This window comes from Herpailurus yagouaroundi, unplaced genomic scaffold (genome assembly GCF_014898765.1).
Source record: "Herpailurus yagouaroundi ecotype Mexico unplaced genomic scaffold, PumYag 100, whole genome shotgun sequence".
NCBI classification, from domain to species: Eukaryota; Metazoa; Chordata; class Mammalia; order Carnivora; family Felidae; genus Herpailurus; species Herpailurus yagouaroundi.
This window is the reverse complement of record NW_024412391.1, coordinates 40,809,756-40,822,063: the sequence shown is the minus strand read 5'-3', so window position 1 is coordinate 40,822,063 and position 12,308 is coordinate 40,809,756. Positions and strand designations below refer to the sequence as shown.

Here is a 12,308-nt window from a genome sequence, read left to right as displayed (position 1 = left end):
TGTCCCCACAGGCTTGGAAGGGTGCAGAAACCCTTCCCTCCCCTTGGGCCTCTCCTAGCACTGGCTTCGTCAGCAACAGCAGCTTCAGCCCTTCCCTTGGTGTGTATCTATCCGAGTAGACCCCTCTCCGGACTTGTCTAGAGAGTCATCATATATGGGAAGGTTTGAGGAATGCTTGTGGCAGGATGATCATCAGGCAGAAGGAGGAGGGGGGGTTGCCCAGCAGACCTAGAGATCCTGCAAACCCGTGTCCAGGAACAGGGATGGGGTAGGGGCTAAGATGAGGTCTAGCAGAGAAAACGGAGCTTGGCAAATAGGATGTTTTGAGCTGCTGAGCAGCTAAAAGGGGGGTGGTTTCTGCCAAGGTGAGGACGGACAATGCCCAGGAGTGGAGCTAGCTAAGGAAAGGAAGCTAATCAAATGCGTCCCTTCTTACAGTGCCAGGACCTCCAGGAGAGTGTAATCTGGCCTAGACAGAGCCTAAAGAAGAGAGCATCCAAACTGGGGCCCTCGCTCCTTGGGCGTTTCGGGATGTAGAGCTGCTGGCTGCCTTGGGGACGAGGCGGGGCAGGGTTTGAGGGGACCCACAAGGGCTTGTGAAAGCTGCCTAACACCTTAGATGAGGCCATGCAGGTTGAGTGACTATGCTACGTACCCACCATTTGTCTTCCTGAAGATAGTCTGTACTCTCTACATACTTCAATAAAACATTTTGTTCTCCTCTGTCCAGCGGGCAGAACTTGTGATATATCGTCAACAGTTTGGTGGGTAAGGGTCTTTGAAGAAGAAAGGGGCCCCTGGGTGACTCAGTCAGTTAAGTGCCTGACTTCAGCTCAGGTCATGATCTTGCGGTTCATGAGTTCGAACCCTGCGTCAGGCTCTGTGCTGACAGCTCAGAGCCTGGAGCCTGCTTCAGATTCTGTGTCTCCCTCTCTCTCTGTCTCTACCCCACTCACACACACACTCTCTCTCTCTCTCTCTCTCAAAAATAAAATAAACATTAAAAAGAATTTAAAGAAGAAAGCCCCATTGTGGCTGGAGAAAGGAGTCTTCTATTTGGGGACAGGGAAGGTGGACTTATGGACCAAGGCTCCTTTTGTGTAGTAACTCACTAAACTGTGATCTAGGGTGATGGGCTAAGTCTCCTGTTGTATCACGAGTACAAATAATAAAAAACCCAATCGCGGTGGCTTCATAAATTTTTTTTTAACTTCTTGTGTAACAGCTTGAGATATTGGTTCAGTGACTCAGTAGTAAAGCAGCTGGTATATCTGTGACTAACTTATTTCCTCATGGTCACAAGGTGGCTGCTATAGCTCCAGGCATCCTAGGTTCAAGGCAAGAAAATGGAAGAAAAGGAGACTTCATCAGTCTCTGGCCCTCTTACTAGGGAAGCACAAACCACTGCAGAAGCCTTCCAGTAGACTTCAGTTGTCTCATGTAGCTCTCTCCTAGCTGCAAAGTAGGCAAGGAGAGAAAGTAGGTCACTTTCTAGTCTCTGTGGTGGAGGCAGGCTGGGGAGAAAGAAGTAGGTTGGCAGGGGATAGGTTAGCCAGCAACCAGCCTCTGACACATCCTTTTTGGGTTAAGCATAGCCAGCCCCAGCCATTGTTTCTTGGTTGTCCGGAGCTCTTTGCCTCCTCCATTCCATTCTCCATGGCAGCTACAGGACAGCTGTGGGCTTGGCAGGGAGAGGAAAGCAAGAGACTACTGGGTCAATACATGCACCTTGTAGTGTATGAGTCACCCCTCCAATATGAGATCCCTGGGTGGGAGGCAGTACCCTCATCTCTAGACAAAGCCTATGCATGGCCAACTGTGCATGTGCTAGTGGGTCCTGCTGGGATTCAATTGGACACGAGAGCGGTCACCCTGCACCCATTCTCATACCTTAGACCTCTTTCACCTGTTCCTCCGTGGGCTCTGCTGGGAGCAGGGTGAGACCCTGTTCTTAGAGGTCAGTGCCTCAGTCTCCCATTTCCAATATGCACTGTCCTCCACATGACAGCTCCTTCTGACACCAGTGTGGGAAGACTGGAAAAGGATGTGCCCAGCATGATGATTGCAGGCACCGATCCCGAGGCCGGAGGAGGAAGGGCTCCCAGCTCTCCTGTGCCCTCCTGGTGCTGTGAACAGTCTATCTCACGTCCTGCTCACCAGGCTTATCCTGGGCGAGTTTTATTCCCTGCCGCTCCTCCTTCGGGGGAAGTCTCTGTTTGGGATTTTCCCTGCCTTGTCCTACACCCTTCTTCCCCCAACAATTCGACCTATCCCTATGAGATATTCTGCATGAGATTCAGCCCTCCTCCTGCCCTTTCTGGAGTGCTCATTATATTGGGGCTGAACTGCTTCAGTGCTCACCCAGGAGGAGAGGGATAGGCAACAAACACCTAGATCATGTGCTAATATTAATAGCTGGCCCTTTCATAGCATTTATTAAGTGCTAGCCCCCTTTAAAAATACTCATTTTTCAGGACGCCTGGGTGGCTCAGTCGGTGGAGCGTCAGACTTCGGCTCAGGTCATGATCTCGCGGTTTGTGAGTTCGAGCCCCGCAGAGGGCTCTGTGCTGATGGCTTAGAGCCTGGAGCATGCTTCAGATTCTGTGTCCCCCTCTCTCTCTGCCCCACCCCTGCTTGTGCTCTCTCTCTCTCTGTCTTTCAAAAATAAATGAATAAACATTAAAAATTTTTTTAAAAAATATTCATTTAAAAAATTATGGTAAAATACACATAACATAGAATTTGCCATCTGAACCATTTTAAGTGCATAGCTGAGTGGCCTTAAGTACATTCACATAGTTGTGCAACCATCACCACCATCCGTCTCCAGAACACTTTCAACTTCCCAAACTGAGACTCCATACCCATTAAAAAACAACTCCCCATCGCTTCTCGGCCTTTTGGCTAAGATCAAGCGTAGTATCTGTTCTTATCAGTTTAATATCTGATACGTCCTCTATCCGAGGACAATATATTAAATGGATTTTTGGAATTAGGAGATGGAATAGGAGCTTGCTCCGTCCACTCCACGCATCGACCTGGTATTGCAGTACTTCCAGGAACGGTGCACCCCCTTTTGGGGGAACAATAATGGTTTAAACTTCAAAAACAAAAAAAAAAACAAAAAAAAACAACTCCCCATTTCTCCCTCCCTCTTGCCCCTGGCAATCACCATTCTCCTTTCAATGTGTATGAATTTGACTACTCTAGGTACCATATGTAAGTGGAGTATGCAGTATTTGTCTTCTTGTGACATGTTTATTTCACCAAGCCTGTCTTTCAAGGTTCATCTATGTTGTAGCATGTCTCAGAATTGCCTTCTTTTTCAGGCTGAATAATACTCTATTGTATGCGTGTACCACGTTTTGTTTATTCACGCCTCCATCAATGAGCACATAGATCATTTTCGCCTTTGGGCTATTGTGAATAACACTGCTGTGAGGCCGGCCACTTTAAAAAAACATGTGAAACACTCATCTATTTCTCACAACAGCCCCGCGTGGAAGGTATTGCTTTTAATTCTCATTTTATGGGTGGGGAAACTGAGGCATAGAGGTGAAAAGACTTGCTCAAATTACACAGCTGCAAAGAAGCTGGACCAGGCTTGTGAATCCAGGCAGTGCAGCTCAGGAGCTTAAGAGCTTCACCTGTAGCCCCAAACTGTTATCTCACAGAGTGTCAGGGGAGCGTGGTGCTGGGCCTGGGGGAATTCCGGGAAGGCTTCTCCGTGGAGGTGACCTTTGAGCTGGGTTTTAAGAGTGAGTCGTTCACTAATGTCTAACAGAGAGGAGAAAGGCTAGCCACTTCTGGCAGAGGATAAACCTTGTGTGATGTGACTATTAATACAAGGACCCAGGCCCACTTCACAGGCATGGCCCCTGGGGTCCTGCGGTGGCGCAGATAAGAAAACAGAAGACTCTGGCTGGCGGCTACAGAATCTCAGGAGATTCCCCTCTCCCCACGCCTCCACCCTACCATATTATGGGAATAAATCACCATCCTAGGGCAAGCCAGACTTGGACAGAAGCTTCCACAAAGACTCCATAGGCTCTAAAAAGCATGTCAACTTTCCAATCTCTCCCACCCCAAGACTGTAACACCCCACATCCTCGTAGGGGTGGAGCTGGAGGTGATGGGTGGAATGGGGACAAGGAAGAAAAAAACACAGCGATGAGAGAGCTGTGGCTGTTGCCCTTTTTGCCCTTAAATGCAGACCTATCTTGCCCTAGTGCTTTCCGGGCAAGTGGTGATCGTTGGGCTCCATCAGAAACACTGACCAGTACAGCCATCTTGCCATTCCATGCTAATTTCAAAAACCCAAGTCTCCTTTTTTCTCCCCAGAGGTCTGAAGAAGCCCAAGTCAAGAGAAACAGTTGTTTACCACACGTATTTTAATTTGCTGATTGATGCAGGAAGGAGCAAAGGTTGGACATTCTGATCATCTTGGCTTCAATCAGCTTCAATGTCAGCACTGTGGCCATGGGGGAGTTTCCACAGGCTACAGACTTTCCTTATAGGAAATGATATTGAGACTTAAAGTTGCCCACAGGCACAGAGGCGGAATTGGCCGGGGGGTGCTTGGGGGTCAAGGTCTGCAGAGTATGGGCTCTGAGCAGTGTGCACATCTGGGCACATGGATGGATGTGTTGTGTGTAGGGTAAGTGAGGTGGAGAGAGTGTCATGATTTGAGATCCTAAGAAAAAGAACCAGGGGGCAGAAATATGCCATTTTGAAACAGAACAACACTAGTGTGCTAAAGATTGTTAGTGGTCCTCCCGGGTCCACTGTACCCACCATTCCTTTCGTATAATAGTGGTTTTTGGCCGGGCACATGGCTGCCACATCAACGACTACATTTCCCAACTTCCGTTGCAGCTAGACGTGATCAAGCAAGTGAATTATCGCCCTAGGGATGTAAGTTGAGTATTCTGCACCAGCTTCTGGAAACCTTCTCTAAGATGTGGTACACGTGGACTCTTTGCTTTTTATTCTTACATCCTTTACCTGGAACATGGAAGCTGCCATCTTGGGCTATGAGGTCAAGGCCATACATGCTGAAGAAGATAGAAAGAAACTGGGAACCTAATAATACGCGGCACCACATGAGCCCTGGACTTCTGTGAGAGACAAATAGCATTTGATTTTGTTTAAGTCTCTGATGTTGTTGTTGTTCTTCTTATTGTTGTTATTTTGGCAGGAATACCACAGAAGTGGTGTTGTGTCTCTTTCAGTGCATAAAGGGGTACATGATGTCCCATTTTGTCCCATTGCTGGTGATGGCGACTCTGATCACTTGGACAGTGTTGTGTCAGCCAACTTTCTTTACTGTAAAGTGACAATTTTCCCCTTTGTGATTCACTAATATCTTATGGAGAGTCACTTTGAGATGATCAAACTTTTACCCAGTAGTTTTAGCATTCATGATGATTCTTGCCTGAATGATTATGCTAGTTGTCAAATACTGCTTTGCTAATTCCATCATTCTTTCTACACTTATTAGTTGGCATTCAAATGTGAGGAAGATATTTCTTCCTTCCTTCCTTCCTTCCTTCCTTCCTTCCTTCCTTCCTTCCTCCCTTCCTCCCTCCCTCCCTCCCTCCCTGCCTTTTGTCTTCTGCCTGGATGGCCCTGCTGCATGGACCTGGACAGAAGACAAGACCCCTCATCCCTGGCAGTGAGGAGGCCTGGCACATTTGGGGCTGAGTGAAAGGCCAAATCTCACCAGGGTTGTGGCTGTCCCACTTCATCTTGCTGGGGCCTGGTTAGGACTGGGTCTTCCCTCCATCTCCAGTCTCATGTTGGTGGCCATGTGAGGTGAGCCAATGAGGTGGGGGGGGGGTGTGGAGAGTGTATGGATGTACTCCTCCTTCATGTTGTCAAGGACAATGACGTGTGCTGGACTCCTTGTCCTGATCTCTGGGAATGGTGGCCAGACAGCTGAGAAGGACTGAGGATCACGTCATTAGAAGGACTTTGGGGTGCCTGGGTGGCTCAGTCAGTTAAGCATATGACTCTTGGTATTGGCTCAGGTCACGATCTTGTGGTTTGTGGGATCAAGCCCTGCATCGGACTCCTTACTCACAGAGTGGAGCCTGCTTGGGATTCTCCTTCCTTCTCTCTCCCTCTCTCTGCCCTGCCTCCCCTGCTCCCCCGCTCTCACGTGTGTGTGCTCTCTCTCAAAATAAATACACATTTAAAAATAAAAAGGACTTTCACAATGTCCTTCCAAACCAGCTGGTCCAGACATGTTGCGCCTGGTCGGATTCATGCCCCACCTCTGTTCTCTGGAGCCCCCGACCCAGGTAAATGCCCAGTCCTGCCCTGCTCTCAAGGAGCCCAAGGTTGGAGGGGGATCCATACAGTCAGTCCCCTCCCTGGAGCATCTTGGAGGAGACAGCCACGAACCTCAACTCTCACAGCAGAATGCAGCAGGCCTGTTCTAAGGCCCATACCACACCTGCCGGACTCTGCTGTCAGAACCCAACAGGGCCCTGGGCAGAATCCGGGGACCCCAGAAACTCCTGTGGTCAGACTGACACAAATGCAGGAGCTCACAGACTCTGATGCTTACAGCCACTGCTGTGCAGTGATGCGTGTGTGATTTTGCACATGCCTATATGTACGTATGCACACGCATGTCACAGAATTCTGTGTTATGAGGTAAGGCCATCTAAATTGTCCCTCTAATGTCATGTCTGCTAAATTCTCCTCCACTCCCCTTTCCTCCCTCCCTTCCTTCTGGACCTCAGGGGCACAGAATTAATAATACATCTTGGTGCACAACATCCTCTCATCATTGGTCCCTGCAAGGCCGTCTGTTATTAAACTAATAAATCAGTAGAAATACTGGAACGAATGCTTATGAAACAAACGCCCTAAAAACACCCAGAACATTGACAATTACTTATATTCACCCATGTGGTTCTCCCCTACCCTGTGCCCCTTCCTCCCCTCCAGAAGCAATGGCTGTTTTGAATCATGTGGTCTTCACTCCCTTCCTCTTTTTACAAAAAAGCTTTACGGAAGCATTGTATCCCTACAAATTATGATTTTCTGGTTTAAGTTGTTTTATGTTTACACAAAGATATGCTGTGTTTAAGCTTTTAGGGGTTAACTTTTCCACTCACAATTCCATTGCTAAGCTCCACTGAATATCTGAGTAGGCGAAGAGATGACAGCTGATCACTAGTGAGGCCAATGTTCACTGCTCGTCTGGGCTAATGCTGGTTTTAGGCCAGCCTGCGGCCTGGAGAAATTGTATTTGCTGGTACCCGGGTCATGCTCCGTAGCTCTGGTGTACTTAACGGCTCCGTTTTATGGAACTTGGAAAAGCATATTTTTATTTGTAAATAATTATAGATATTTGTAAAGATCGAGTCCTTATTTTGATGACAGCTGTGTTAAAATGCTTGGTGCTCAATTACTGGCAGCCTCATTAAAGGGAAGAAGGCACTAAGCGGGTGAGGGAGGGACTTGTCCTTTGATTTCAGCACCGAGTACGCAGAGTCCTGGGCCTCCTTGCCCCACGCAGTCCAGGCCAGCCGAGGTCTTTGGCCTCGGTGAGCCCAGGAGCCAGCTGTGGTGCTGTGGGTGGCCCTCTCTGGGCCGCCTCACTGTGGGTTTACTCCTCCAGGAACAAGGAGGCAGGCATTCTCCCCATTTCCCATCTTGGGCAATACAGACTCAGCGTGGAGCAGTGGCTTGTTTTAGGCCCCCTAGATGGGCAGGCCAGAGCCAGGACCCGAGCCCGGAGCCCAAACCTGGAACCTCGCCCCTCTCCCGCTTCCAGAAGCCAGAACGAAGACGCTCCTCCCCTTCCTCCCGCCCTCCCAGCCCGCGTGCTCCGGGAAAGGGGAGGAGCTCTCCCGGCTCCTGTGACACCGTCGCCACGGCAACGCGGCCATACTGGCCCCAACGGACCGGGGGTTCTGGGCTGCGGCGGCCGCGGCCTCGTGGGCAGAGCCGGCGGCATGGACAGCCTCTTCGTGGAGGAGGTGGCCGCCTCCCTGGTGCGGGAGTTCCTCAGCAGAAAGGTGGGTCGCGCCGCCTCCGCCGCTTGGGGCCGCGGCTCCAGGGTTGGGGCGCAGTCTGGGGGTGCTCTGCAAGCCCCGCACTTCGCGGAGGGAGAGCCGCCCCTGCCGCCGCCTGCCCCGGGGATGCCCGACGGGAGCGCCGCTTTCCCGGCCTGCCGAGACTACATTTCCCAGGAGCCATCAGGCCCCGCGCAGTGCCCGCCCGCCACGCCGGCCCGCGGCCTCCGCCCTGCGCAGGCATCTCGCCCCTCCGGCGGGGGACGTGGCGCGGGACCCCGGGGACGGGGCCGATGGGCGGCGGCCTGCTAAAGCACAGCCGCCTGGTCGGGGCCCCGTGGCCCGTCCCGGCACTTCCATCGCACCGGGAAAGAACGTCCCCCCGCCGGGGGAACCCAAGGGGCTGAAAAGCGTTCCCGATGGGTGAACCCTTCAGTCGCGCTCCGAGGTTGCAGCGTAGTTGTTTTGAACTTCCATTGTGTTGCACCGGAAGACTTTCCGGAGTACTCAAAAGTTGGGGAGGTCCTTAGCAGTCATCTGCAATGCAGGTGGGGACACCGTGGGAAAGAGGTTACTGCGGATGCCAGTGTAGGAACAGCCCGTATTCCTCATTATAACTATACAGAGTGACTCACGGCTTGTCACTCAAGCCGTGTCCTGTGGAGTAGGGGCCGTGGGCAGTTGTTTGGATTAAACATACATAGAAACAAAATCTTTTTTTTTTTTAGAGATTTTATTTTAGTTTTCACTAAGTAATCTCTACACCCAAAATGGGGCTGGAACTCACAAGCTGGAGACCAAGAGTCTCATGCTTCTCCCAACTGAGCCAACCAGGTGCCCCAACAAAATAATTTTTTGTATGGAAAAGGGGAAGGGCTTTGGAATCAGGTGGAGGGTTCAAAAATAGCAACTGGTTAGCAGTGTGAGCTTGGGTACGTTACTCACTGACTCAATTTCTTTATCTGTAAAACAGGCCTAATAAGACTCACTCTGCAGATTTATGATGAGGACTAATAACATATGGGCGGGTGCCTAGGTGACTTGGTTGGTTAAGCTACCCAGTTTGGCTCAGGTCATGGTCTTGCGGTCTGTGAGTTCGAGCCCCCCATTGGGCTGTGTGCTGACAGCTCAGAGCCTGGAGCCTGCTTTAGATTCTGTGTCTCCTTCTCTCTCTGCTCCTCCCCCACTTGCATTCTGCCTCTCTCTCTCTCTCTCTCTAAATAAAGACATTAAAAAAATAAATAATATATGGGCAGTCCCCAGGCATTGCATCTGGTACATAGTAGGTACCTGTGTTCAGCAGTGTCTACACCCCTATCTCTTTTATGCATCTGTTTTGAAAGTATCTTTCTTTGCTTTTTAAAAAAATTTTTTTAATCAAAAAAATTAAAATTTTTAAAAAATGCAGTGTGTCTTCATTGTATTTGCTCTGTTTTTATAGTTACTTGACCTTCCGTCACCAAGTCCTGGGCGCACATTGGCTATCAGTGACACAGCCTTGTGAGGCTGCCCACCATCATCATTTCTTTTTTAATTTTTTAAAAAAAGTTTTACTTATTTTGAGAGAGAGAGAGCACCAGCCAGGGAGAGGGGCAGAGAGAGACAGAGAGAGAGCATCCCAAGCAGGCTACCAGCGCAGAGCCTGATGCGGGGCTCGATCTCACAAACCAAATCACGAGATCATGACCTGAGCCCAAGCCTAGAGTCGGATGCATAACTGGCTGAGCCACACAGGCGCCCCCCATCGTTTCTTTTAAGTCTGGGCCACCAAGCAAAACTCTCAGAGAGTTTTTCTCCTGGCTTTCCTTTCTTGAGTACAAATGAAATCTAAAGTCCTCTGTGGATACCTGAGGCTCTCCCCTGTAGTCTGACCCCAGCTTAGCACCCCCAGCGTTGGTTCCATCCTCTCCCACTTGCTTTCCCCTGTTCCACTTGTGGCCCCCCCAAGTCTGTTTCCTGCAGGAGGTCTTCTTGGATAAGTCCCGTTGGAATAACTGACTTAACCTTGTCTGTGGCTTGCTCATTGGCAGTCACGTTATAGTTTATACATCTGTGGTTTATACGTCTGTTTCTACATCTCACCCACTAGACCAGTCCGCAGAACTGACACCTGATCTGGGTTGAACCTTGGCAGTCGTCTGGTTCACTGGGCCTCCTCTCCCTGCATTTTTTTTTTAAGTAGGCTTCACACACAGCTTGGAGTCCAGCATGGGGCCTGAACTCACGATCCTGATATCAAGAACTGAGCTGAGAGCCAAGAGTTGGATGCTTAAGCAACTGAGCCCCCCAGGTGCTCCTTTCTCTCTCTCTCTCTCTCTCTCTCACTCTTTTTTTTTTTTTTTTTAAATCTGGGCACACTAAAGCTCTGACGTGAGAAAGGGGTTGCTCACAGTCACTCAGAAAGTTGTGGGGACGCCTGGGTGGCTCAGTCAGTTAAGTGTCTGATTTCAGCTCAGGTCGTGATCTCACGGCTTCTGAGTTCGAGCCCCACATCAGGCTCTGCGCTGGCAGTGTGGAGCCTGCTTGGGATTCTCGCTCTGTCCTCTCTCTCTGCTCCTGCCCCACTCGTGCTTTCTCTCTGTCTCAAAATTAATAAATAAACTTTAAAAAAAGATAAGGTTGTGTAGAGCTGGGATTGCAGTCCAGAGCAGAGACCATGTACTCCCCTCCGGGCTTGGCCCCAGGCAGGTAGAACCTAGAGAGGTCCCATCGTGGTGTGAGGTACCTTCTAGTCGTCTGTTCGTTTTCTCAGATCCTCATAACCGTCCTGGAAGACAGGAATACCTGTTCCCTTTCACGTAAGACGATCATGAGGAAACGTGCCCCTGGTGCGCAAGTTAGATCTTGTCACATTCCTCTCCTCAAAACACCCTCCACGGGCTTCTTACTTCAAGCAGAAGAAAATCTGAGGGAAAGCCTCACCAGGGCCTGCAAGACTCTCTACGACCCTGCTGCAGGCCATGCCTCCGACCTCACCTTCCCCTGCTGCCTCATGTGCCCCCTACCCTACATCGAATCCAGCTACACTGGTCCCTCCAAGCATGGCCGGCCCTCAGGGAGAGCCATGATAGTCTCCTGCAATGTCAGGGCCTTCCAAGGTGACTCTTCTGGTGCCCCAGCCTCCCTCTCCTGCGGTGACTTGTCCCCATCCCACCTCCGCCACCCTTTTCCAAGTGGTCGTGTCCTAGGCCTGTTGTTCCCAGCAGGGCACCCTTTCTGTCATCTGTCTGGGCATTCTGTCATTCCTCACTTGCGGCTCACCTCCCTCAACAGCCCGGCATAAACTGTTCTTCAGTCTCACTCACGTCTGCATTCCACAGTTCCTGCCAGCTTTCCCCGGCCCGAACCCCTGCCCCCCAGCCCTGTCGTGACCTCTCCCCACTTCTTACCCACCCTTCATTATAGTCACACCCTCAGCAACGTGCTCACCTCCTTTGCCCTCCTCTTCTTGCATCATAGCCCCCCACCCCCACCCCGCCCCAAGTTTCCAAATTCAGCCGGGCCTCCCCCATGCCTGCCCTGCAAGCTGAGCGGGGCTGGAGGAAAACACAGCACCGTGTCCACATTTTCACGGCCCTTCACCATCCCCCCGCCCCAGGCATGCCTGCGTACCTGGTTAGCCCTCTCCAGCCCGTTCCCTCTCTCCGCCCTTGGATGACCGTTTCACACGTTCTCTCTCCTCCAATCCCAAAGCTTCTTCCCCATTCTCAGGTCACCGGGGAAGCAGAAGCGGTCTTGAGAAAACTCCCAGCAGCCTGTACCGCCACAGTTGCTAGCCTTCCTGGGCCTGAGCCATCACTCCAGCCTCTGTCCGGCGCCTACAAGGGAATTCTCCATACCCCTGGGGAAGGCCACCCTCTCCCCGCATGCCTGTCCCTGCTAGCCTGCTCAAGAACACTGCTGTCGTCACCTCTTTATTGCATATATATTTTGCCTTTTCTACTGTCGCTCCTACAGAATCCCATCCTGAGCCTCAAGTCCCTCCAGCTATTGGCCCATTTTTCTTCTCTCTTCTATAACCAAACCCCATGGAAGAGCTGTGTGTGCTCCGATTCTAATCCTGCTTCGGGCTTGCTCTAACCCACTGTAATCCGGCTTCTGTCCCCACCAATCCTTGGAAACAACTCTTGTCAAATTTGCCAATGATCTTTAATTTTCAGTCCTCACACTTCTTGATCTAACATTGTGTTTGGACAGTTGATTGTTGACTTTTGTGAAATGGTGCGGTGGGGGCGGGTGAAAAGAACAGCATGGACTGATTGTATTTTTTTAAAAATG

At 50.6% G+C, this 12,308-nt stretch overlaps 1 protein-coding gene and 1 non-coding gene across 3 annotated transcripts in view; both read left to right on the top strand.

The window, feature by feature from the left end:
- Positions 1 to 2,884: 2,884 nt before the first annotated feature.
- On the top strand, positions 2,885 to 3,075 carry LOC121029022 (U2 spliceosomal RNA). The gene has a single exon (XR_005789544.1). It is a non-coding gene; the product is annotated as a U2 spliceosomal RNA (small nuclear RNA).
- Positions 3,076 to 7,867: 4,792 nt separating this feature from the next.
- Positions 7,868 to 12,308, top strand: part of MINDY4 (MINDY lysine 48 deubiquitinase 4) — a 109,733-nt gene continuing 105,292 nt past the window's right edge. The window contains exon 1 of one of the 2 annotated variants that reach the window (XM_040472329.1): positions 7,868 to 8,033. In XM_040472329.1, coding sequence (XP_040328263.1) covers positions 7,971 to 8,033 — 63 coding nt within the window. In that variant the 5' untranslated portion in view covers positions 7,868 to 7,970. The remainder of the gene's footprint in view (positions 8,034 to 12,308) is intronic. The other variant, XM_040472327.1, reaches the window with a different exon arrangement.